This window comes from Pneumocystis murina (assembly GCF_000349005.2).
Source record: "Pneumocystis murina B123 chromosome Unknown supercont1.13, whole genome shotgun sequence".
Taxonomy (NCBI): Eukaryota; Fungi; Ascomycota; class Pneumocystomycetes; order Pneumocystales; family Pneumocystaceae; genus Pneumocystis; species Pneumocystis murina.
Genome location: NW_017802371.1, coordinates 145,508 through 170,864, shown reverse-complemented (window position 1 = coordinate 170,864; position 25,357 = coordinate 145,508). Strand labels below are relative to the sequence as shown.

The window sequence follows — 25,357 nt, the reverse complement described above, 5'->3', positions numbered from 1 at the left end:
TTAAGCATTTTTTAATTCTTTTATAATGTTTCAACAACTATAGCCATTATATATAAATATAACAAAAAAAAACAAAGGCTGTTTATGACTTTATATAGAAGAAAAATCAAATAACCTCACAGACAACTAACCCTTTTTTTCTTATTAAATCCATTAATACGAAAAATATATTATTGTTTATAAAATCTGAATCATCTAAGCCAATATAATATGATGTTTTGAAAATTTGACGTAAAGTTACATTAGTTTTACAAGAACTATTTCTTAATTCCTCAAAAACACATGGAAGTTTTTCTATTAATAAAGTAGGAAAAATAAAAATAGATTTAACACTAAATATATAAGAAATTGTTAATATTAAACCATTTACAAACCCATTTTGCTTTTTAATAGATAGATAATCTAGAACATTATTAACAGAATATCCTATCAAATGACTAAAAATTATTTTTGAATCAGGAGGATCTAAAAATAACCATGTTGGTGGAGGGTATGTCTTCCAAAAAACTACATTTGCTGATGAATCATTTACTAAATATTTTTTCAAAAAAAATATAATAGATATAACATCATGCTGATGAAAAAAACCAAGAAAAATTCCAAAAAAAATATTATATATGATCCAGGAGAATATAAACAGATATCTTATTTTCTTTTTCCTTATGTTTCCCAATGAAGATAAATAAATAATTAACAGAGGAAAAACTGGTAATAAAAATCTAAGCTCCTGATGCGGAAATAAAGATAAAATCAAAATATATAAAACACTGCTTATCAAATATAGATTAAACTTAATATTTTTGACAATAATCGGCAAAATTATAGCTGGTCCTAAAAGTATAGGAACATTTATCAAAAAATGAGTCCAATATGAATGAATACCATGTTTCTGTAAATTAATATATTTGCTATTATACTTAAAATTGTTTAACGGTGTTATTATAACTCGATAACCATTTGCATAGTAAAAAGAATCTATTAGAATAAAAATAAAAAACATTAACATAAAAGATTTAATAATTGAGAATATTATTTTTGGTCTAAAATTATGAAAATACACAAAAAGAAAAAGAATCATATACCTTTTAATTAGGGATTTCGAAAAAGAAGCAACAAATGGTAGAAGCACAATTGGAAAAGTAATACGTGAAAAAAAACCAAAACTTGAAAAAATAGCCAATAAAACACATTTCCATGGACGAATATTCTAATACCTATCTATAATAATTTCAAAAATATACATAATAATTTACCATTTTAATTTTTTGTATTAAAAACAAACAAATAGATACCATAATTGTTTCAATAGAATTAGAAAATGTATGTGTTTGATATGTCCATGTAACAAACGATGACGCATAAATCAAAAGTGCTTTTCTTCGATATTTTAATGGCGTACTTGTATAAATAAACCAATCTTCATCATTATAAAATAGTTCTCTCCATTTAAAGAATTTCCTACCAATAAAAAATGAAAGTCCAAAGAAAAATACTCTCAAAAGAAAAAAAATAAACAAAGGGTTTACTGGAGTATCTTATTCATTTAAACTTTAATTTTAACTTTTTTTTTCAATAAAAAATACCTCCAGAAATCCATTGAGATATTTTTAATGGTAGCCCATAAATAATCAATAAAGGACCAATTGATCTAATTGGAAATTGTCCTTTAAACTCCCAAGGATATTCTACCTTAATATTTAAGATATTTCCTACGGTTTATAAGCCTTTTTCTGTTTTTTTTTTATTTTTTTCAAAAACCAGCAACTACTTGAATCCCTTGAAGATGCTCATCAGGATGAATATAACTCTCTGAAATAGAAAATCCAAGACGAATAAGCACAAGGCAAATATATATTCCACAAAATATCAAGAACTTCATGATATTTTGTCATTCACAAAGGATAAATCCTTTGACGATTTAGGATTTCATACAAATTTAATCAATAAAAATACAAAAAAAGAGGAACAGAAGGGAAAATATGTATTTTTTATAACCCAATAATATGTCAAATGAATATCATTTAATCGAGCGATAAATCATAACCCTAATTTAAAATAAAAAGAAAAAATACAAAAAACATGTTGTCCGTCCCTCAAATGCAAAGAAATTCAATATGATTTATTATTCAAAGTTTTCTGCACTTTGTCGTACCAATTTTCTAACTTTTTTTTCAAAACCTCGAGCTATAAAGAAAATAAGAAAAATATTAAAGAAAAAAAATACATACGATCATCTCTCCAATGTTTTGCAGCTTCAACATTAGCTGGACTATCGAAATTCGGACTAGAAACTAATATATATTAGTTTTTATAATATAATTTATAGATAATTATAATTGTATATAAAAATACGTACGCATAGAAATAACAGAAAGAAGAATGGTTTCGGGTGTATGAACAGCTCTCCATCGTTCTGAAGCATCTTCGTATCCGAATTTATCTTCTCCAGGAGGATGAAGAATCGATATACAAACATGACCATCTTCATAGACATTAGGATGATATAGTTCAGTAATAAACTAATTCAAAAAAGTTAGCTTTTGAATTCCCCTATGAAATTTAAAATAAAGGGAAATATATTTTTGCATTTTTCTGTATAAAAAAGAAAACTTACTCTCATTTTTGGTGGAAGATGAGGATATTCCTTTTTTAAAAAATTAGCATAATATATATATAAATTCAATATATATCATACACGAGGAAACGAAAGATGACATTTAAAGAACCCCCCTTTAATATTAGTCCTTTTTTCTTTCAAAAAAAACTTTATTTTTATCTACCCTCATATAATGTATCTTCTGGTCTATTTTTCTCAATATCTAAAACAAACATAAAATTAAGGACTACAAACCCAATAATAAGCACTAAAATTATTATTTTACAATCTTTTTTTAGAAAAAAAAACAAAAAATACCTTCCCACTCATAGACATTATTATCATCAACTAACCCTGCTGAAAAACCTTGAATAGGATGTTTTTGAATCTCCTTTTTCAATATTTAATATTAAAATATATGTAAAATACTACTAAAACCTTTAATTGGCGCTTCAAGATTGTTTCACTGGCATAATTCACCATTTCTTATGCTTCTACTGACTTTTCACGGTCAGAACGTATAAAATCAAAAACAATATATTAAAAGATAAAAAGATTAAGACATGTATATTAAGAAAAATTACAATGGAATTAGTCTCAAAATATAATAAACTAATAAAACTCTAATACTTTATATAATAAATAGAATATTATTAAAGTTTAGATCCCAGAAAAATAATGCCAAAATAAAATGATATTTTATCAATAATAAGTTATTGTTACTGTAAAAAATAAGGTTAGAGATTTAGTGTTTTATTTTTTTTAAAAAAAAACTTACATCAATTTTAATAGAGTTATATATCTTACGTACAAAAAAGTAAGAAGAGAAAAAACCTATTGTGCCTTAAAATAATTAATAAGGATGTTTTTTATATGTAGAAGATACCAGTTAAAATAAAAAATAAGAATGTCAAAAGAAAGCTGTATCCAAGATACAAAATATGAGAAGCGAAAGAACTTAATCTTATTCTAGAAAACCAGAATAATAAAAAATTAATAAAAACATAAAATGAGGGAGAGCCTCCAATGAAAAAAGATCTCCACCACCTTTTAAAAGAATTAATAATATATAATTAAATAATAATTAAAATAGATACCAATGATAATCTTCGGAACATAATTGCATATATATCATTAATATAGTTACCGTTGAACAAGTCAAAACCTTTATTTATTAGTTTGCTTTTGTGATTGATATGTAATTTAGAATAAATATACCATAATAATATAACAAATAAAAAGAAAACCAAATATATAATATATATTACTAAACCAGATACTATTTAAAACAAAATAAAGTTCAACTAAAATGAAGTAAATAGTAGAAAAAACTAATTTTATAAATTTACCAAAAATCGCACCAAATGGTAATATTCCTCCAATAAAAAATGAAGGCAAAAATTTCATGTATGAAGCTTGACTTGGAATTTGTCTTGGAATCTGATTCGTTTTTACAGGATGACTAAATGACTAAAATGTAAATATTGATGTGTTTATTATTACTATTTTATACTTTAGTACGAAATCCAAAAAAAGAACCGGCTATGCTTAATGGCATAGAAACAAGAAACCATAAAGTAACAATAACAAACATAGTTTTCAATGGAACAACACCTGATGAATGAGCAGATATTAAAACAAGATTGAGCAGAAAAAATATAAAAAAAACAATTCCAGGAATAAAAATAGGAGCAAATATTGCATTTTTTAGCCTATTAATATAAATTATGAAAAAAAATTATATAAAAAACATACCAAAACTCACCACCCAAGCTCTTATACATACGCGAAGAAACATAACCTGAAAAAAAAGCAAAAAAAAAGTATAAAACAATCATAAATGTACCCAATGATCCTCTATTAGAGGGAGAAAGGAACCCAAACATAGCAAAAAAAATGGTTACAATAGTCATCAAAAACAATTGTACACCATTTCCCAATATAATACTTAATAACATTGAATGTTTAGGAATTCTAAAAACATCTCCATATACCAATTTCCATCCACTATCTTCCTGAAAGTCTTCTTGATCAAAAAAATCACTGTTATATCGCATAATATCTTTATGAAGAGTTCTCGTCAAAACTGTCATTACCATTCCAATAAGAAAAAAAACAATAACAGATGAACTAAAAAGATTAAGCCAATGAATACGTGGACTATATACATGAAGATATTTATCCCATCGTGTTGCCCAAGTTACATCTGATTCTCTCCAAAAAATATCATAAGTATAAATAATCGAATTATTCTTAGTTTCATCAAGAATATAAGGTTCTTTACTTGAGCAATCTGCATTCTCATCAAAACCAATTGTGCTCATTTTCGACAACGGAATCACCGTAACTCCAACAACACGATAAACTTCATTCTTAAATTTATGATATTCTATTATAATATGATAATGATTGTTAATTTCAACCGTATTTTTTAATTCTTCAATATTTCCTAAAGGAAACCCCAAACTATAAATTTTTCCATCTGCATATAAAGGATCCTCCCCTACTGCTGGTAATCCATCAATAAACCAATTAATTCCATAATTTTCTCTAACTCTTTCTATTACAAATCCTATGTCTGATAAAGGAATCGTCGTTGAACATAAAACTTTACATGTCTCATTTTTAGCCATAAAAATCTCAAAATCCGATGTAAAAATTCTGTCTCCAAAAATAATACTTCCAAGACTTTCCTTCAATGCTTTTGCACCCTTTTTATTACAAAAATGAAACCGCTCATCGTAATCTATATATTATATCAAAAAACTTACCATAATAACTCACTAATTTTACGAACAATCATACATATAGACATTCCTATAATATTGAAGAACAGAACCAGGCATGGGACCCGCCATAGGACTTAATGAATTCACTGTTAATGGGACTTTTTCCTCTTTATAATAGCCTTTTGGTGCAACTCCAGGAAGATAAACGGCATTAATAAGACCAATTAAATACAAAATAATATACAAAATAACTATCATTCAAATCCTTGAGCAGACAATGATAATATAAATAGTCTTTATATGTATTTTTTTTTTTGACGATGCCTTAAAGTTTATCGTTTTCATCAACGACCATTTTTTATAAAAAAAAAAAAAAAATAATTGAGTATTAAATAAGAGATTTAAGGAATATATTTTTATAAAAAATGATTTAAACTTAACAATAATATGATATTAAAAAAAATCCGGAGTGAAAATGATAATTTTTGGGTAAAATAGAAAGAAATTTTCAAATTGAATATTTTTGAAAAAAATGAATATCCAAGAGTTTTTTAATAGACTTTCAAGAGTGTATGAAAAAAGTAACAGTGTTGATCTGTTAGATATTTTCGTTTTTGATGGGTCAAATGGAAGCGTTGATCTTTTAAAAAAGGAATTATGTCAGGTTTATTTTTTGGAATAAGTTGGAAATATTTTTATAATATATGACAGTTGGAAATAACAGATATATCAAGAGAATGTGAATGGAGATTTGGTTCGTGGAAAATTTTTTCGGAATTTGTAATGGCATATTTGGAATTTCTTAAAAATGTAGTTTTCTCAGATATTGAAATATTTTATAAGCTATATTATCAAGTCTTTTTGTAAGTTTTTCTAGATTATATTTTCATAATGTTTATAATGTAGACAACTTATAACTACATTTTCTCATTCTAATACTACATGGCTTACACCCCTTGTAAAATATATGTCATTAATTCTTACTAAGGTGTCAATTCAATTGGACAATCTGACACATGATCCTCATCAAACTGCAACAAGTGAAACATCTAGAGCAATTTTTAGATTGTTTAATATTATATTGAGTGATCGGTATTATTTTTTGATTTTATAAAATATGCGTTAATCAAAATAGACATCCGCTCCCGGATTCTAAAAAAGTGTGCTCATTATATATTGCAAATCTTCTTCTGCGCTTATATTTTAAGGTATATTATGTTTATAAATAGAAAATATATTAACATATATATAGCTTAATCAAATACGTCTTTGTCAAACAATTAGTTCTAATATTACATCATCAGGAATTGAATTTAGTTTATATCCTATATCCGAAAGAATAGGATTCAGTTATTATCTTGGTAGATATAATTTGTATCAGCAACAAATTACAAGAGCTAGAGGACATCTTTTATTTGCATTTGATAATTGTCTTACAGCAAACTATAAAAACAAGCGGTTAGCATAATAATTTGATAGTAAATAATCTAAAAAATTGAAGTCTGATTTTAATATACCTTACAACTGCATCTATTATATTAGGAATCTTTCCTTCAGCAGAACTTCTTTCAAAATATCATCTTTCTCAGTATTTTTCACCTGTGATATTTTGTTTAATTAAAGGAGATCATAAAGGATTTTCAGATCATATTAATCATGATGCTATACGTTCTTGGTTACTGAAAAAACAAATATTTTTAACAATTCGTGATCATTGTGAAATTCTTTTATGGAGAAGTTTGTTTCGTAGATCGTATATAATATATTTTTTATTTATTTATCTATTTTAACACAAAAAGGTTCTTAATTACTCGAGATCCTTTACAAAAACCACCGCGGGTTAAACTTGAAGATCTATTAATAGCAGCTAAATGGGCTAAAAATGATGATACATATGATTTACTAGATGTTGAATGTATATGTATCTCATTACTAGATCAGGTATGCTTTTTCTATTCTACATTATAAATTTAGCATTACAAAGAATTATCTACAAGCATATATTTTACATGCTTCTAAATTACTTGTTCTTAAACGGGATGATACTCATGGATTTCAAAAGATTAGCAATGTTAAGGCTTTACAAGCAGCACATGACGATGATGTGACATTTGGTTGGTAATTATTAGAATATATATGTACATTTAATAGGTTTGTTATTACATTAAACTCTTAAGTAATGCTCATTATTAATATTATATATATTAAAATTTGAAAAAATAAACAAAATATACATATAATATAAACCTTTAACTATATATAACATTAATTTATTAAAAAATTGATTCATAATTAAAACGATTTTAAACAAACATTTCTAATTTCTTTAATATTATACTAAAAAATGATATCAATGGAAAATATCCTAAGAAAAAATTGCAAATTTCAAAAAAATCTAATGAATAACGTCATTTTAATTTATTCATAGTTATTTTTTGAAAGTTTCTAAAAAATAAATACAAAAAATTATAAAAAGATATGTATAATAAATTTTAATTATGAAAAAATTTAATACAAAAAGCATAAATACTATTTTCGCAATTAAATACAATCACAAATAAAAGATAATAAATTGTTCAGAAAGAAATATTTTATTAAGAACAAATTTAATGATAAGACAAAAATATCAAAAACTTTAATATGAAAATAATATAATATTATCAAAACAAAAATATAGCTTTTACTATCAGTATTATTTCGTAAAATTCCATATAAACTTCTTTTATAATATCAAAATATATTAAGAATCAGCTGTTTCTTTTTTTGATATATCATTTGTTTTTTTCTGAACATGCTTTTTCTCTTGATTCTGCTGTAAAGCTTTTGCTTCTAACTCTTCAATTTCTTTTTTGGCTTTCTCAATACGTTCTGCTACAGTCTTTTCCTGATTTTCTTTATACCATACCATTCTTTGTTTTAAATTCTCAATACAAGATGGAATTTCACTGTGATTAAATGGAGGAGTAACATTAACAAAAGAAAATTGCTGTAAAATATTCATATCAATATTAAAATTCCCAGTTCCATTTACATAAGCTGATGAAGGTCTTTTATTACGTTTATTAGTTTTGCTCTTCTTCTCGTTACAACAAATAAAATAATCCTCACGTTCAGCCTTAGATTTCAAAACAGTCCCAAAATTTTCATCCGTCTCTAATACAGTACGAATGTTTAATTGCGGCAAATTAGAATTTTCCAAAGAATGTGTTTCTGAAATAGCTGCCGATGGATCTAAAAAACGAACTAGCTATATATCTAATTAAAGTCTATATATATTTCACATAACATCCTACATTTTCACATGTATAAATTTCTTCAAGAAATGCTGGCATACTCGCTTCTTCCAATATTCGATCCGCAATTTGTTTTCGTTTTTCTCGATTATACTCATCTTGCTGCAACTTTCGTTTTTCCCAAGCCTTCTGCTTCTCTTCCCTTTCATATTCTTGATACTTACGCAAACTTGAATAATATTCATCTTGAAGCTTTTTTCTCCTCTCATAAATTTCATTCTTCCTTTGACTTAACAAATTCTTCTCCTCATACAAACTCTTCTGAGATTTATACACATTATCTTGTTCCTGACGTAAACTATTCTGCTCTGCTTTTAATTTATCATATTGTTCAGATAACGCTTTTGAAACCGGATCTTCCAATGTACTTTTAATCTCCACAATCCGTTTCTTGTCCGAATCAATAGATAACTGCTGAAACACAAGGTCCATAAATGACTTACGTAATCGCTTTAGCATCGAAATCTCCGACAAATACTTTTTTTCGTCTACCAATTTCAACATCCCTAAATCCACCGCTTTTTCAAGTTCCCTATCATTTTATTCAATTCGTCTTCATTCCAATTATTCATAATATTCTTACGAAATATGCCGATCCAATTCATCTACTGATTTAAATGGCAATTTCTTCTTCATCGCTTGAACTTCATTAATCTATGTTTTTCCTCCATTAATTCTTATTTTAAAACCAAAAAAAAACACCCAATCACTAAAACAATCCATATTTATAAACTAACCTTGTTTTTCATAGCTTCTTCCATCTGTTTCACTTGATCTACCGTTTTTTGCTTCGACAACTTCAATCTTGCCTGTTTCTCCCGAATTTCATCCAACTGATGCCGGATATCTTTTGATCGCACTTTAACACCTCCTATATCTCTAAATCTAACTTCTTTTACCCGAATATTCTCCTTTTATCCCTTTAGATTCGTTTTTTTTTTCATTTTTTACTTACAATTTTTTCTGTCATCTGCTTCAGTTCCTGATCAATCTGAGAAAGAGACTTCTTAAAGGCCTCCTCATCCGGCTTGACTGGGCGTTTAAACGTTACCTTAACTGCCTGCTGCATTGCTTTTTCAGAGCCTTTAACTCTGCACTTTTTATTGAAAATACAGCCGTTAAGTCGATAACCGTAAAATTTTAAGGCGACGTCCGAATTTTTTATAAAAAAAACAGTTGAAAAAGGTGTATAGATAGAGGGGAAAATAGATAGAATATGGAAAATTATGAATAGACAAAGTGTTATAGTTGTAAATAGTTTTTTTCAGATTTGAAAAAGCTTAAAAATAAGGTATTTTTTGGGAAAAAAAAAAGATAAATAATGAAAATAAAGAATTGAGATATTTTTGGGAGAAAATATCAAGAAGCCCTCATCTCCCTCTTAAGTTCTCTCCATATACGCTTTGCTTCGTCATCAGCTTGCCAGCTTTCTTTTCTGTGATGAATTTGGCTATTTGTTTGTGGAAGAATGATTGAACTGTAACTACTAGATTCTCTAAGTACAAGGGGATCTAAGCTACGTCTTCTTGAACGTTGTCCTTCTTTTAGATGGGAAAGATTTGCAGAATATTCTATTGTTGTGGTAGTTTTTGTAATATGAGAACGAGTCCTTGCGAGAGAAAGACTACGTTGAGATTTGGGTGTTTCTAGAGTAGAGACAGTGTTTGTTGAATGATCCTTGAGGATAGATTTATGAGGAGTAGGACGAGTATCCAAAAAAGTATCTTGAATTCTAAAAAAATAAATAAAAAAAGAAAAAAAAAAGAAATATTACTTAGTTGGACATTTCCAAAGTTCCTTTGAAACAGATGTTGGAGAAACTTTAGGAGGAGTTCTTAATGGTTGAATTTTTGTAGATCTTTCATGTTTTGAAGGCGTCATACAAGTATATGTTCGTCTAGGGGTTGTAGAAACAGTTCTAGAATGTATTCTTGATCGTTGAAAACGAAGTTCATCTTTAAGTTCATTAATTTCATCAGGTCTCCATACTTCATCAATTACAGCATCTTCTATTTTACCGAGAGCAACATTAATTAAACTACTAGCAGCTTTAACACGTCCTCGATTGACCATTTCATGAGCATGAATAATTCCTTGTAGTGCATATTGACGTAAAAGAGCTAAAAGAACAGTACGATTACGATTTTTTTGGGATGTTTCTTGAGACTCTTCCAAATTATCTGAACGTTTAATTGTTGCATATTTTGTGTTTAAACGCAATATAGTAGAAGTTGAGAAACATGGATGATTGTAGGATATTTTACAGGATGCAATATTGGCAGGAAATGTCTTTACTATACTTTCAAGTTCTGAAGCAAGTGCTTCTGTTGAAACAACAAATGGATCAACATCAGAAAAATTTGAAACCGATGGTATACTTAGTGTAATAAAAAAACAACGTTCTTCCAATGGTGTTAAATTTCCTTTTGTTGTGTGAATAAGCGCGAATAATGCATAGTCAGCTTACCAATTATTAATTCAAGTTTATTATCGTGTTTATAAACACTATCAGCATCATAATACACATTTTTGTCGCCTCTTATATCACAAATACCTACTCCTTCTAAACCAGTAACATTAATTTTAACATTAGACAAGCTAGCCATACAAGATCCAGCAGCACATAGCTTTAAAAAGTTTTTAACTTTTCTAATTTCATTAACACGAATATAACATCCACCTTCTGCTCCTAAACTAGTTAAGTGACGCAGATAAGTTGGATCTGGACATGGACCTATTCCAAATGAATGTATCGCAATATTATGCCGTTTAGCCTGAGAAGAAATATGATTCACTTTATCATTTGATACAGATACTTCACATCCATCAGATATAACAATAATATGCCCTAATCTTCCATTTCTTTTATTTTTTATTAAGATATCAAGAGCTTTACTGATTCCATCATCAGAATAACAACTGTGAATCCCTTTCATATCTTTTAGTCTTTCACCCAAATTAGCTTGAACGGCTGCTTTATGAAGATTATCACATGTATGAAGAGCAAAAATTTTATTTTTATCATCAGAAAGAGTTGTTAATATACACATTCTATCAGTAGATTGGAGATCATAAAGAAGTGTAAATATAATTTCCTTTAGAATATTAAATTTATTTCCATGGGCCATTGATTCCGACATATCTAAACAAACCGCAACATCGAGTGAATATATACAAGGTAAATCGATAGTATCCTGATATTGTGATAATACATTAATATACATTATTACCTCTCCTTCGCTTTTTTGAACAACATCATAATCTGTATAAATTTCAAAATCAATACCAAAAATTGCTGGATGAGATGGAATTTCAGAAATTTTCCTTGATAAACACTCATTTTGAGTTGATTTGTACATATGATTCTGTTCTAAAGGTATAGTAGAATTCCTAAAAAATATACTCTTTTGTTTTGCATTACTAAATAGTCTTTGAAGCTTATTTTCTGATTTTTTAACTTGAAGGCCCGTAATCATATTTACTGGACCTAAACACTTAGGACAATTAACTTTCTACAAAAATAAACTTCTTTTATAAAAATACAATATAAAATAACCTGTCTAAAACAATCTTCATGTCCAATATGTCCACATCCTGGATCATAAGGTGACGAAAGTGCATCAATCGGTCGGTAACAAACAACACAAAAAACTGGCTTTAAATAACTTGCTCGAAGTGAATATTCACTTTGTCTTCGCTGCAAGTCGTGCTTTCGCAGCGACATACTTGGTATAAAAAAGCAACCTATCTCGATAGATTTCAATAATAATTTTTTCAAGTGCTTATCTTTTACGATAAGCAAAACCTCAAAAAACCATTATGCTGAAGGCCGATAAGGGCTAAACCCTAATCAAGAAAAAAATATATAGAAAAATAATAAATGAATCTTGAGATATAAGAGGGTTAATAAATTAATTGTTTAAGAATATCCCACATTATAAAAATTATCAAAAAAATCCTATTTAACGAAAAAATATTTATGTAAAAATAGAAAAAAATTAAATATACATAGAATAATTATAATAAAAAAAGAAAATAATATAAATAAATATGAAAAATTATAGTATGAGGCTTCAAAATTCTTCCGAGATTCTATAGGAAAATAAGTTTTATGAATAAAAGTAGTCAGAGAAGCTAATGTAATTGTTACAGTAACAGTTTCAGTTAATTTTTCAGTAAGAGTTGACCATCCCTTGATAAATTGAGTATAAGTTATTGTAGAAGAAAGAGATTCAGTATAAGCAACAGTAGAAGGAATGATTTCAGTATGAGTTACAGTAGAAGGGAGGATTTCAGTATGAGTCACAGTAGAAGGGAGGATTTCAGTATGAGTTACAGTAAAAGAAGATTCTGTAGAAGTTAGAGTTTCAGTTATAGTTTCTTTGATTGAATAATCTGTGTTAGTGAGCATAGATGTTTCAATAGAAGTCGAGGTAAATGTTGAAAAAACAGGTAATGTGAATAACCAAGATTGATTAGATATATATGATCTGAATGAATCGCAAAATTCCAGAATTTTTTTATATAAATCCTGAATATCAACACAATCATCTTTAAATATAGTTTCAGAAGAGATTCTATTACAATCTTTTATTACTTGAATTTCTGTGTCAAGCAAATCTGCAACATCTTGAAATGCAATAACATAAAGTTTATTAAGCCAAATCCCATAATTATTTTGTTCTGTAAAATTCCTAATGAGAGAACTATTACTTAATCCAACAACTTCCTTTGTAGAATTAGTTGCCTTCTTTTTTTTTTCTTTATATAATTTTTCCTTAGCTAGTAATGAGACGTAAAAATTTCTCAAGTTAAAATCCAAAAAAATACATTGTTTTTGCAAATGGACTTGTAACTTCTTACAAAGTCCCAGCCCTTGATCATTTTTTAAAGTATTGCACAGAGACTGAAATGTTTTATTATTTGCCTGATTCCACATATTGCAACGCTTACTCAAATCACTCATACATATTTCCTGTTCTTTCAAATAACCATTTAATTCAAACATCAAGGATAATTCAATAAATTCTGTCCTATAATAATCTTCACATACTTCATTAAGTAAGCTACATGATTGCAGAAAACTACTTCCTTGACAATTATTCTTAAGCATATCACAATACGGTTTCCATAGTTTACAATCATAAAATGTAATAGTTTTGTTTTGAATTTTAAAAAGAATACCGTATTTTTCAAAATTCTTTTGAAATTGTGTACAATGGCGCATTATTGAGAAAGCAATAGCTTTACAAGTATTCTCCAGCTGTATGCATAAACCCATAAATGTAGCATTAGCTTCTTTAATCATATCAGTACAAAAATTATTCAAACGTTCTACACAAAATAACTGTTTTGATAATGAATTATTTTTTTCTTGTAATAATTTATTTTTTAATTCAATTCTTGTTCTTAATTCCTCGCAATATTTTTGAAATACATAACATGATAAACCTATGTCCGTAATACAGTCTTCAGATAATTCTTCGCATGAAGATTCCAAAACATCACATCTTTCAAGAGAAAATTGAATACTATTAATATCTAATTCCTTTTTAAGCAATGAACACTTTCTTCGAGTATCTTTAATTAATTCAGAACATGTTTTCTTAGGCGATAAACACAATTCGAGCAATTCTCCTCTATACTGATGCAAAGAGTTTCGACAAATATTAATCAATTTATTTATACAATTAGACTTTTCCATTGTATCAGATGATTCATAGATATTTCCACGCAAAACATTTCTCATAAAGTTATAAGAAGATCTCAAACGTGCTTTATGATAACATATACTTGTTAAATTACGGCACATTAACTTATCAAGATATTGATCTTCACAGCATTCTCCTATATAAAAACATAATGATAACAATGACTTACAATCCTCATCATTAACCAAAAAATAATTATCCCGAATAGCAAACTCCCCTTTGTCTTTATTATTAGAATGAAATATTTTTTTAAGTTTTGTACTAAGATCTTTACAAAGATTCCTCAATTTACTTTTTAATACGAGACAGTTTAGCATATCATTATTATTATCCTTATAATATAGACACATCTTCTCCAAATCCTTGTGAAAATATTCAATAGACGAGCAATTATTCTTTACTATTTTCTTACATTTATTTTCTATATCAATATTGCTATGAATCAATAATGCTAAAAGATGGTAATCCCGAAGATCACCCATCCTCTTATTAACAATTATACCAGATTCTGCTGCCTTCTTATGAAGTCCATTAAGATCTATCTTAGTAGAAAGAGAAACATCCGACTCGATTGGATTGAAAAGATTATAAAAGATAACAATAATACCCGAATTCTCACATATTTTCCGAAGTTGAAAACACAGAAGAGACAATTCATTATTTTTATCTATGTTTTGCGGATAATTTATAAAATCAGAAACATATAGATTACAATCACGAAGAAATTGATGACAGTCTTTTTTTAACTTATCTATATCCTCAACGTCCTTTTCATACATTCTTTCTGAAACATTTTTAATAATAGATTTTATTTCTTTCTTAAGATAAATATTAATATCTTGAGAAACTTTCATAAGTTGCTGGCATGTTGATTTCCATTTTAAACATCTTAATACCAATTGATCACTTTCTTGACTTAATTTTAAACAATACTCTTGAATTGATGATTCACATAATTCAATACTAAAATTCGGAAATACTCTTAAAAGTGCTATATCAGCAATTTCTTCATGCTGTTTTTTATAACAAATCTCTCTCAATTCATTACACTTGTCGCTGATCTTATTCGGACATACATTTTCAAAAAGTATGCATCTCTCTATATAAATATTACAATAATTTTTTTCCAGAAAAGATATTTTAGTAAGTTGTATTTCAAATTCTGTACAATTATTCATAATCGGTTTTAAACTTTGAAGTTCTTCACATTTTTTAGATAATTCCCCATCGCATACATTCTTTAGCTCCGGAATAACTTCCAATAATTCTGAACATCGGTTTTCCAAGGTTTTTTTACATAAATTTTTATCAAAAACATTTTTCTTTAAAATTAAATATAAAATAATATTTTCATCATATTCAAAATTAAAATCAATCCAAAAAGCCCTGTATGAGTCTGAACGAGTATCTAATTCTAATTTATTTAAGTCTTTAACAAAATCTAAAATAATATTAAAATTAGCTTTTTAAAACCCTTAAAATACCAATATTTTTAGATAAAACTGATAAAACAAAAATAAAAATAAGAAACAAAAAAGAACTCATTTGTTAAATAAGACAAAATACTCTATATTTATAAAAATTTTTTACCTTTTTTTTTCCCAAAAATTTCTATTTTTTAATCGATATTTAAAAAATCTGATAAAATTTATCTTATCAAAAAAATCAAATAATCATAATAAATATATCTTCCTCTAGAAATATAACTTTCTCAGAAATATACATTAAAACCTTTTAAATATTTTTATTCTATCCTATATACAAAATATAGAAAAGTAAGTTTTGAAGTTTTTTAAGAGAATTAAAATGTAATTCTATAATATAATTTATAATACAAGTCTTGCAAATTTAAATATCGACGTCTTATCTATGTGACCTTTAAGAGTTGTAATTATTAATTTATAATGTTAATATGAAAATAAAAGAATAAAAAAATATATTATATTTTACATAGCATAAAACTAAATATTCATTAATGTTAAAAAACTATAGAAAGAAACATTAATGAAATCACAGCAATAAATAATTTGATTAAATTTGAAAAACTACTAAATAAACCTAAATCGGTTGAAGCAAAATTAAGTAAAACTGATCCATCAGTTTGCGATGCCTTTACTGAAGCGGTTTTTGTCGCAGATCCTTGCGGAGTACTAAACATATAGAGAATAGAACATGTAGAATCAAAACGACCTTTGCAATTCCCTTGTTCAATACATTTTTGTGCCATATCTTTTTCCATTTCTTGTCTTACTTGAGCCATAAAATCATCTATACTTAGAAAAGGATCAAAAACTACGTTTTGCTCAGCAACTGATAATGTTTTCTCAGGAACAGGCTTTTTTTTTTTTTCAAGACAATCTTTCGAAATATTCTTAAGATCTTTACACGTTTCTTGAAAAAATACGGCCATGTTATAACCATCTATTCTATTTTTTTCAAGAATACATGAAAAAATATCCAATTTATAGTTTTCTGAAGAACATATACATTTTATATCATAAATCCCACGACAAGATGAAGTCTTAATAACTGATCTATAGCACTCCTTTGATATATCTATTTTCATCAATATTATATTTTATAACTTAAAACTTCCTATACCTGATAAATATTGTGAATCTGCTAGATGATCAACACAATGAGATTTAGCAGATACAGAGACAATAAATATAAAAAAGTACACAAAAATTAAAGGCGAAAGCATATTTTTAACCTTAAGTTTATAACTTAAATTTTTAAAATCAAATCAAAAAAATTATAAATATTGCATAAAATAAAAATATAAAAAATACAAAAAATATAACAAAATATATCTTTGGCAAAAATCTTTGAAATATTAGAATTAAATGAATAAAAATATATCATAAATAATGTAATTATAAGGATTTTCTTAAAAAAATAAAATATACTATTATTTGAAGTATTTGATATAATTCATGTTTTTATTTTATATAAAGTTTATTTGAAAAAAAATATTAAAAACTGATAAAAACAAAATAAATTTAAAATTATTAGCTAAAAAAGAACTAAAGAAACAAAATATGAGTGTATAAGCTAATATCTTGTTTATTATTTTAATTGATTGAATTCTCCATATATATCGTAAATAATTCAAAAATATATTATATATGTTAGATTTAATATAAAACAAAGCTATAAAATAAAATAAGTTCATTTCAGAAATGTATAATACAATTAATATTAAGATGAATTATGTCAATTAATTGTTTATCCAAGTAATCGATGAAAATTTTATTGAGAAATGATATGTATGATTAATAATAATAATAAATCAACACTGAACTAAAAACGGTTAAACAAGTTTTAATAATAGAATAATATATAGCAATAATATTAAAAAAATATACATAAAAACATAAATTAATAACAGTATTATAAGAGAATTTTTATTTAAAAAAGCGCATATTTCATTTAAAAGTAGAAATGTATAAAAATTAAAAAAAAAAATTGTTATATAACTATCAACGATATAGTTATAAAATATTAGGACGCATATACTTCAATATTTTCATAAAAATTATATGTATTTAAGGCTAAAAGAATCTTTTAAAATGGTCAATTGATTCTTTTTTCAATAAAAATAAAATTTTATGTATAATTAATATCACCATATAAAAAAAAATATATAAATTAAACATCCCCTAAGATAATCGGACTAACAATTCCAAAAATTAAACAAATAAAGTTTGAGAAAAATAAGATAAACTTCACATTTTACGAATACAATGCGCTTCAATTTCATTTTATCAGGTGTTTTAGCCCTAGCAAGCTTAGTTTCTGCTGCCTTAAATGTTGCTTCACAACAAGTTTCGGAATTTAGTTTAAAGGAACTCGTAGATTTAGAAGTTCATCGTATTCCTTATTCACATCTTGATCTTGTCCTTGTATGCTTTTATAAAGGAGGTCTAGATGATCTTTATACAATAAAACAAGGGCTTTCGTTTTCTGCATCATTGAATTCTAAAGTCAGAATTGCTCATATTTCCAGAAAATGTGACAGTTTTTTCCTTAAAGTACTTGCTTATGATGAATGCGACAATCTTTTCGTATATTTCTCATCTGGATTTTCAGTTTCTGTATCTGGAAGGGTTGAGTATCATAGAGAATGCGTTCCCGCGAAAGTAGTTCAACCGTCACAAACGACTAAACCGGTTCCTCAATTAACAGATGCATCAACATCAACTTCGGATACTTTATGTGACGAGACACCTACTAAAACTGAAGTCAAAGTGCCAACTAAAACTTATGAAGGACAAGAGCAGCTTATTCCAAGTCGTTCAGTTCCTTTACCTAGCACTCGCAAAACAGAACCTATAGAAACACTTACTTCAGCTACTCATTCACAGACGTCAGCTACTGACGTCAAACCAACTAGAAAACCAGATGATATTGATAATAGTGGATCTGTGCTTACATTCAAACTCTTTGGAACGCTTTTTGCTGTTCTTGTTATATTCCTTTGCTCTTAAAACTAACAAAATGTTTATTGCATAAAAGCTTTCAGCATATACTAGATATCTTAACATTATGTTCATACAATTTTGCTTTCATCAAATTATTCATTAGCATTAATTATTATCTATTTTAGTGGGTATCTTTCTTTAACAATTATTTATGTTTTTACATAAATACTTTTTAAATTATTTAGTTTGAAACCTGGTGTTTTTATATAGTTTAATTATTTCATTAATTTAAAATTGCATTAAATAAAAATCATTTTATTTTTTAATATTTTAATCATTAAAACTTATATAAAAGCTATTTAAAATAACTTTAACTGTTATCGTTTTATCAAATATTTTAAATTATTCATAAAATAACTATTACTATCTCTGATGCTCGATAAAACTAATAAAATCTCTTAAAAATATAGGAACTTAAGATTTTTTTAAGTAAATATAGGATTTCAAGGAATATTAATTTATAATATTAAAAACATACCATATTTCCAGAAAAATATTGAGTTTTTAAGCAGATTAATTTATAAAATAAACCAAAATTACCAAGTTTTTATATCTTTTATTAATAAAATATATAAATCAAAGATATATTATGAATGAAGATGAAATATCATCTAACGAAGATTCTTTATCTTCAATTTCACCAATAAATGATGATTTAGAAGAAGAATTGGAATCATCATCTGATTCAATGATTCAAAGATTTTCTCAACAAATGATTCATAAATCAGAAAAAACAAATAATATATGGGCTATTGGATCACTTTCTAAAGAAATAAGTGAATATTTTCATCTTTTAAGGGTACTTAAAAGAGAAAAAGCACATAATTTATCTTTACACCTTTATTCTAGCTTTAAATTACGTAATAATGTTCATGAATATCAAGGTAAATGCTTAAAAAGAAAAAGATGGATTGCATGGCCACTACCTTCCAATGATAAATTAGATTTAAATAAATCTTTGGAGTCATCAATGGAATTATTAGCAGATGAACTAGAAGCATGTATTTTTCGAATTGCAGCAAAAAAAATACACAGTCGTCATCTAGAACTTATCAGCGAAGAACATTTACCAAAAAATGTCTTTGATTATATTTTCAAGATTATTCTTTCACGAATTCATAAACTTCTTTCTACTCTTTTACATTCACGAAATATCCAAGGATCGAGTAGTTCAAAATCAAGATTACAACTTCTACAATGGGACGATCTTCTAGGACATGCATCGATTTCTTCCGCATTTCCTTTTAAAGATATTCTGAGTACTGTTGATATATGTTCTTCACTTTTCTCAGAAAATATATCATGGAACCCTATAGAGACACCCTTAGAACTTGAAAATATTCAATACCTAAAAAGAAAAGGCTGGGATATACTTTCTGAAATTCCTAGCCATAAAAACTCTAAAGAAAAGAAAAAACTAAAAAAATAGATATTAATAACTTAAAGATACTCATTTTTAATCAAAAATATTTCATTATAATATTCAATTTATCAATACATAGATTAATGTGTCTCATAAAATCGATACTTAAAAAGAAATTGATATCAAATGGTCTTATTATAAAAAGCTATCAAACAACTACTGCACTTTAAAATATTTATATTCCACATTAATGAGTATTTGTAATATTTTGTCGAACTAATATACGCACATTATCTACAAATATACGTACAATGTTTTCGAAATTATTAGGTTGTCCATGACTTGCTGCATTTCCATGTTTTTTTAGTTCATCAATATCTAATAATTCCACTTCTAGTTCGTGTGTCTTAGAACCATTCTAGAAGCATTAATCTTAATACATATATTAAATAACACACTTCAGAAATAACTTGTGATAAATCAATCTGGCAAAATTGATGCACATAACTTAATCGATCTTTATCTCTTTCCATAACAAGAGCGCCTAAAGGCCGTGGCTCAACTAAAAAATTCAGAAAAATTCAAATAAATATATTATTATAAACATGGCATTTCAATATTCACACTAAGCCTCCAATCAAATTGAGTTCTTGGACTAAATATATTTAGGCTTGCGACTCTTGTTTTAATCAATCGTGAAATGATTTGGCCCGTCTTTTTATCTGTCGTTATTCGAACTCTATTCTGAAAACCTTGGCCAAGCGACAAATTATTGTAAAACTTATCTATCTCTTTTGTATGTTTATATTTCATCGGGACTCTAGGTTGCCCTTTATTCTTTATCTGAGATTTTTCAAATGATGCATTTAAAAAGCGATTAAAATATTTATGTTGTAACTAAATATCATCAACAATTCTATCTTTATTTATCTTTTTTCACAGACTTCTGTCATATTTGACTCAAATTTAATTTTCAATTCATTACTATTAATAACTATATTAATCCTTAATATTATCACAAATCTAGCACAAAAATATACTTGTTTCTGTTAGAACGGGAAGCCAAAGCCTCTCTCCTGTAATAACATCCACAATATGACCAATTTTAGCTTCAATCTAGCAAGAATATATCAAAAAATCAAATTTAATAGCCTTTTCCCACTTCAACATATTTTAAAGATTCCGTAATACAATTATGAAACAAAAAATCACTTACAAAGCGGATCAATTCATCATGAGGCACAAGATTCAAAAAACTAGGCTCAGATAGAGGCTTTGGAGTAAATAATTGTTTACTAGAAATTTGACATGATAAAAAATCAGATCTCTCATTATCTAAAGTATTTGATGAAATATCAACAACACCAGCATATTTTTCGCAAGAAATTGAACTAGGAGTTTCTGAACAAGGCTTTTTTGATGGATCTTCACCACTCATTCCTGTTAAACTTTGATATTTAACTAATCATTCAATATTAACTCATTTATAAAGCGAAAAAAGCCTCAAAAAACACCTGAAGGAAAATTTTCAGAAGAAATAGAAGAAGAATCCAAGGTTTCTGTGGAAACTGGGGCCTCTTTCTTATCCAACATAATTTGGCACAAATTTTTGAGGTCGTCGTCACTCGCAAGACCACACAAAAAAAATAAAAAAAAAAAGGGGAATAGGGAGATAAATCAAGAAAGAAAAGCTATATAACTCATGGAAGGAATACAATCTGTGGGTATATTCATTTTTTTAAAAAAAAAACGGAAAAAAAAGAACTAATATTGAGAAATTTAGGAGGAGTACTTTCATTACTCGATGAAAAAGAAACAGATCTCCAAATCCATGCTTTAAAGAAACTTAATGAGTTAATGGATAACTTTTGGCATGAAATAGCAGATGAAATATCCAAAATGTTCTTTTTAAAATGTTTTAAAACAAAAAACTGATGAAAAAATTAGCGAAACACTTTATGAGGATGAAAAATTTCCAAAACGCCAATTGGCAGCTCTTGTTGCTTCAAAAGTATACTATCACTTGGGGGAGTATAATGAATCGGCAATATTTGCTTTAGGGGCAAAAGAATGGTTTGATCTTTCATCATCATCAGAATATGTTGAAACGATTATTTGTAAGATATTTACAATTTAAAACAGAGTATCTGTTATTAAGGACCAATAGCAAAATTTATTGATACATATATTGAGAAAAATTTCCAAAAATATGAAGATTCTAAAACCATGATAGATGAAAGATTGATTACTATTGCGGAAAAAATGTTTCAACGATATTTAGACAATAAACAATGGAAACAAGTTTTTGTTGCATTTTTTTTATTTATGATTAATATTGTCTTTTTAGGTTCTCGGAATTGCATTAGAAGCACGAAAACTTGATATTATCGAAGAAGTTATCAACAAAAACCAAGACGAGCCTTTAAAAAATTATCTTCTAGATGTTAGTATAAATCTTGTTCAAAATTTGGACTTTAGAAACAAAGTATATATTTTTTTTGAAAAAAAATAAATTCATATTATATTAGGTTTTAAGTCTTTTACTTGATCTATTTTTAAAAGATAAACAACCAGATTATTTTTCAGTTATTAAATGTGTTGTTCACCTGAGAAATAGTGATATTGCAGCAAAAATCCTACAAAATCTTATTTTAAAAAATGACGAGGTCATTTTTTGTTTTTTTTATATTATTTATAGAATAATTAACTATTAATAGAAAAATTTACTCATTGCATACCAAATAGCATTTGATTTAAATGATTCCGCTACGCAAGAGTTTTTACAAAAAGTTTCTCAAAATTTTCAACTTTTATTAAAAGAATCAGAGGATGAAAATGACATGAACAAAGATCTAAAAGATACTATAGCATCAAGAATAAAATCTATTCTTGAGGGAGAAGAATCAGTTAAACTTTATATGAAATTTTTATCTCAAAATAATCATGCTGATAATCAAATACTAGTAAAGACAAAAGATTCTCTCGATGCAAGAAATTCTATTTTTCACTCTTCTATAACGTTTTCAGTAGCCTTTATGAATGCAGGAACAACATCGGATAAATTTTTTAGACAAAATCTCGATTGGCTCTCTAAAGCACTCAATTGGTCAAAATTTAGTGCTACAGCAGCGTTAGGTGTAATTCATCGAGGCGATTTATCACAGGGATTTTCTCTTTTATCACCTTATCTCCCACAGGAAGGCATGTCCGGGTCTCCATATTCTGAAGGTGGATCATTATTTGCTTTAGGTCTTATTCATGCTAATCATGGAAAATCTGTACTTCATTATCTAAGAACTCAATTAAAGAATACTCAAAGTGAAATTATTCAGCACGGTGCAGCTTTAGGACTAGGAGTTGCTGGGATGGCCACAGGAGATGAAGGTTAATCATATTAAAATCATTAATTATCTTACAATTGTTCTAGAAATATACGAAGACCTTAAAAATGTATTATTTACTGACAATGCTGTAGCAGGGGAAGCTGCTGGCTTAGCAATGGGCCTTGTAATGCTTGGAACTGCATCTCCTAGAGCCATTGATGAAATGTTGCAATACGCTCATGAGACTCAGCATAAGAAGATAATTCGTGGTCTTGCATTGGGGATTGCAATGCTTATGTATGCCAAAGAAGAAACAGCTGATGTTCTTATTGATCAACTTTGCTCAGACCTAGACCCTATTTTGCGCTATGGTGGTATTTATACTATTGCAATGGCTTATTGTGGGACAGAAAATAACAAAGCTATTAAAAGACTACTTCATACTGCGGTTAGTGATGTTAATGACGACGTTAAAAGGGCATCAGTTATTTCCCTTGGATTTATTCTATTAAGAAATTCGTTTACTTTACCAAGAATGGTTGAATTATTAAGTGAAAGCTATAATCCTCATGTAAGATATGGCGCAGCTCTTTCACTTGGAATTGCCTGTGCCGGGAGTTCTATGCAAGATGCCCTTGATATTTTAGAACCTTTATCAAAAGATCCATCGGATTTTGTTCGTCAAAGTGCTCACATATCTACGGCTATGATATTAATACAACATAATGATCAATCGAATTCTAGAGTTGTTAATTTCAGAAAAAAGCTGGAAAAAATTATTTCTGATAAACATGAAGATGCTATGGCCAAATTTGGAGCAGCACTTGCACAAGGAATATTAGATGCAGGTGGAAGAAATGTTACTATAGGTCTGCAGTCTACTATTGGTAGTTTAAATATGATAGCTATTGCGGGAACCGCCATTTTTACTCAATTTTGGTACTGGTTTCCTTTAACACATTTTCTTTCTCTTTCTTTTACTCCTACCGCTTTAATTGGGCTAAATAAAGATTTAAAAGTAACTCTTTAATAACATTAGACATAAAACTAATTTATTAGATTCCAAAATTCGAATTTATATCAAATGCAAAACCGAGTTTATTTGCTTATCCTCCTGAAACTAAAAAAGAGACAGATAAAGGCCCAGGAAAAGTTGCTACCGCAGTTTTATCAACAACAGCTAAGGCTCAGGCTAGAGCTAAAAAAACAGAGAAAGAAAAAATCTCTAAAGAAAACGATGACGATACAATGGAAATGGATACTAATTTTTATGATATTTTAGAATCCATGCCAGAAAATATGGATACAGAAGAAATAAAAGAGATTAAAGATGATAATATTAATGAAAAAAATATAATAAAAAAAGACGAACCATTATTTGAAATAATGCAAAATATGAGTAGAGTAACACCCTTTCAACTTAAATACATTTCATTTAAAAATAATTCACGTTATATACCAGTAAAAAAAGTAATTGTTTTATAAATAAATATTTTTTCTAACATAATATAGCCAACTGGTGGAATATTAATGATGATGAATAAATATCCAGATGAACCTGAGGTTTTCATTGATTCTGCTCTTGAGGGTTTATTTTTTTTGTATTTAACATATAATTTTAATTTTAATTAGATATATCAGGCGAAGAACAAGAATTAGAAGCAGATCCACCCGAACCTTTTGAGTATAGCGGTTTTAAAAATTAGAAAATTCAACAATATAACTATTTTCTCTGTCATAATCATTATTTTTTTAATATATTGTTTTTCCTACAGACAATATAATTTCTATATTATCAAGACATTTTATTAAATTATAGAAAATTAATAGATTTCTATTTTTTTCTTAAGTATTAGTT

The 25,357-nt window shown here is 27.1% G+C and overlaps 12 protein-coding genes across 12 annotated transcripts; 4 read left to right on the top strand and 8 right to left on the bottom strand.

Moving 5' to 3' along the window:
* Positions 1 to 106: 106 nt before the first annotated feature.
* Positions 107 to 1,879, bottom strand: PNEG_02327 (hypothetical protein; the record flags this gene model as incomplete). Its single annotated transcript, XM_007876138.1, has 6 exons — positions 107 to 332; positions 375 to 1,040; positions 1,083 to 1,207; positions 1,254 to 1,534; positions 1,584 to 1,709; positions 1,759 to 1,879. The coding sequence occupies 6 exons, from the start codon at positions 1,877 to 1,879 to the stop codon at positions 107 to 109; spliced, it is 1,545 nt and encodes a 514-aa protein (XP_007874329.1).
* Positions 1,880 to 2,122: 243 nt separating this feature from the next.
* Positions 2,123 to 3,079, bottom strand: PNEG_02326 (hypothetical protein; the record flags this gene model as incomplete). Its single annotated transcript, XM_007876137.1, has 9 exons — positions 2,123 to 2,184; positions 2,229 to 2,291; positions 2,357 to 2,519; positions 2,615 to 2,644; positions 2,696 to 2,730; positions 2,781 to 2,803; positions 2,852 to 2,864; positions 2,915 to 2,987; positions 3,035 to 3,079. The coding sequence occupies 9 exons, from the start codon at positions 3,077 to 3,079 to the stop codon at positions 2,123 to 2,125; spliced, it is 507 nt and encodes a 168-aa protein (XP_007874328.1).
* A 236-nt stretch (positions 3,080 to 3,315) lies between these two features.
* PNEG_02325 (hypothetical protein) lies at positions 3,316 to 5,583 on the bottom strand (the record flags this gene model as incomplete). The annotated part of the gene is made up of 9 exons (XM_007876136.1): positions 3,316 to 3,318; positions 3,375 to 3,439; positions 3,483 to 3,643; positions 3,694 to 3,761; positions 3,815 to 3,900; positions 3,946 to 4,066; positions 4,110 to 4,308; positions 4,352 to 5,342; positions 5,394 to 5,583. The coding sequence occupies 9 exons, from the start codon at positions 5,581 to 5,583 to the stop codon at positions 3,316 to 3,318; spliced, it is 1,884 nt and encodes a 627-aa protein (XP_007874327.1).
* A 106-nt stretch (positions 5,584 to 5,689) lies between these two features.
* Positions 5,690 to 7,447, top strand: PNEG_02324 (hypothetical protein; the record flags this gene model as incomplete). Its single annotated transcript, XM_007876134.1, has 8 exons — positions 5,690 to 5,989; positions 6,037 to 6,188; positions 6,232 to 6,417; positions 6,461 to 6,533; positions 6,578 to 6,783; positions 6,827 to 7,078; positions 7,125 to 7,266; positions 7,310 to 7,447. The coding sequence occupies exons 1-8, from the start codon at positions 5,858 to 5,860 to the stop codon at positions 7,445 to 7,447; spliced, it is 1,281 nt and encodes a 426-aa protein (XP_007874325.1). The 5' UTR covers positions 5,690 to 5,857.
* Positions 7,448 to 8,065: 618 nt separating this feature from the next.
* PNEG_02323 (hypothetical protein) lies at positions 8,066 to 9,706 on the bottom strand (the record flags this gene model as incomplete). Its single annotated transcript, XM_007876133.1, has 5 exons — positions 9,574 to 9,706; positions 9,356 to 9,529; positions 9,202 to 9,272; positions 8,619 to 9,150; positions 8,066 to 8,572 (listed from the first exon to the last, which is right to left on the bottom strand). The coding sequence occupies exons 1-5, from the start codon at positions 9,685 to 9,687 to the stop codon at positions 8,066 to 8,068; spliced, it is 1,398 nt and encodes a 465-aa protein (XP_007874324.1). The 5' UTR covers positions 9,688 to 9,706.
* Positions 9,707 to 9,977: 271 nt separating this feature from the next.
* PNEG_02322 (hypothetical protein) lies at positions 9,978 to 12,393 on the bottom strand (the record flags this gene model as incomplete). The annotated part of the gene is made up of 4 exons (XM_007876131.1): positions 12,175 to 12,393; positions 11,086 to 12,130; positions 10,393 to 11,041; positions 9,978 to 10,350 (listed from the first exon to the last, which is right to left on the bottom strand). Exons 1-4 carry the CDS (start codon positions 12,340 to 12,342, stop codon positions 9,978 to 9,980), a joined length of 2,235 nt encoding a protein of 744 aa, XP_007874322.1. The 5' UTR covers positions 12,343 to 12,393.
* A 183-nt stretch (positions 12,394 to 12,576) lies between these two features.
* Positions 12,577 to 15,892, bottom strand: PNEG_02321 (hypothetical protein; the record flags this gene model as incomplete). The annotated part of the gene is made up of 2 exons (XM_007876130.1): positions 15,814 to 15,892; positions 12,577 to 15,770 (listed from the first exon to the last, which is right to left on the bottom strand). The coding sequence occupies exons 1-2, from the start codon at positions 15,872 to 15,874 to the stop codon at positions 12,577 to 12,579; spliced, it is 3,255 nt and encodes a 1,084-aa protein (XP_007874321.1). The 5' UTR covers positions 15,875 to 15,892.
* Positions 15,893 to 16,307: 415 nt separating this feature from the next.
* PNEG_02320 (hypothetical protein) lies at positions 16,308 to 17,059 on the bottom strand (the record flags this gene model as incomplete). The annotated part of the gene is made up of 2 exons (XM_007876129.1): positions 16,931 to 17,059; positions 16,308 to 16,885 (listed from the first exon to the last, which is right to left on the bottom strand). Exons 1-2 carry the CDS (start codon positions 17,031 to 17,033, stop codon positions 16,308 to 16,310), a joined length of 681 nt encoding a protein of 226 aa, XP_007874320.1. The 5' UTR covers positions 17,034 to 17,059.
* Positions 17,060 to 18,041: 982 nt separating this feature from the next.
* Positions 18,042 to 18,827, top strand: PNEG_02319 (hypothetical protein). The gene has a single exon (XM_007876128.1). The coding sequence runs from the start codon at positions 18,076 to 18,078 to the stop codon at positions 18,817 to 18,819; it is 744 nt and encodes a 247-aa protein (XP_007874319.1). The 5' UTR covers positions 18,042 to 18,075; the 3' UTR covers positions 18,820 to 18,827.
* Positions 18,828 to 19,402: 575 nt separating this feature from the next.
* Positions 19,403 to 20,242, top strand: PNEG_02318 (hypothetical protein; the record flags this gene model as incomplete). Its single annotated transcript, XM_007876127.1, has 1 exon — positions 19,403 to 20,242. The coding sequence occupies one exon, from the start codon at positions 19,403 to 19,405 to the stop codon at positions 20,240 to 20,242; it is 840 nt and encodes a 279-aa protein (XP_007874318.1).
* Positions 20,243 to 20,423: 181 nt separating this feature from the next.
* On the bottom strand, positions 20,424 to 21,769 carry PNEG_02317 (hypothetical protein; the record flags this gene model as incomplete). The annotated part of the gene is made up of 7 exons (XM_007876126.1): positions 20,424 to 20,594; positions 20,635 to 20,738; positions 20,782 to 21,073; positions 21,121 to 21,170; positions 21,217 to 21,292; positions 21,339 to 21,637; positions 21,691 to 21,769. The coding sequence occupies 7 exons, from the start codon at positions 21,767 to 21,769 to the stop codon at positions 20,424 to 20,426; spliced, it is 1,071 nt and encodes a 356-aa protein (XP_007874317.1).
* A 109-nt stretch (positions 21,770 to 21,878) lies between these two features.
* On the top strand, positions 21,879 to 25,205 carry PNEG_02316 (hypothetical protein; the record flags this gene model as incomplete). The annotated part of the gene is made up of 11 exons (XM_007876125.1): positions 21,879 to 21,900; positions 21,960 to 22,077; positions 22,124 to 22,293; positions 22,344 to 22,477; positions 22,524 to 22,661; positions 22,705 to 22,842; positions 22,894 to 23,560; positions 23,604 to 24,517; positions 24,559 to 24,969; positions 25,012 to 25,087; positions 25,132 to 25,205. The coding sequence occupies 11 exons, from the start codon at positions 21,879 to 21,881 to the stop codon at positions 25,203 to 25,205; spliced, it is 2,862 nt and encodes a 953-aa protein (XP_007874316.1).
* Between the last annotated feature and the right edge of the window lie 152 nt (positions 25,206 to 25,357).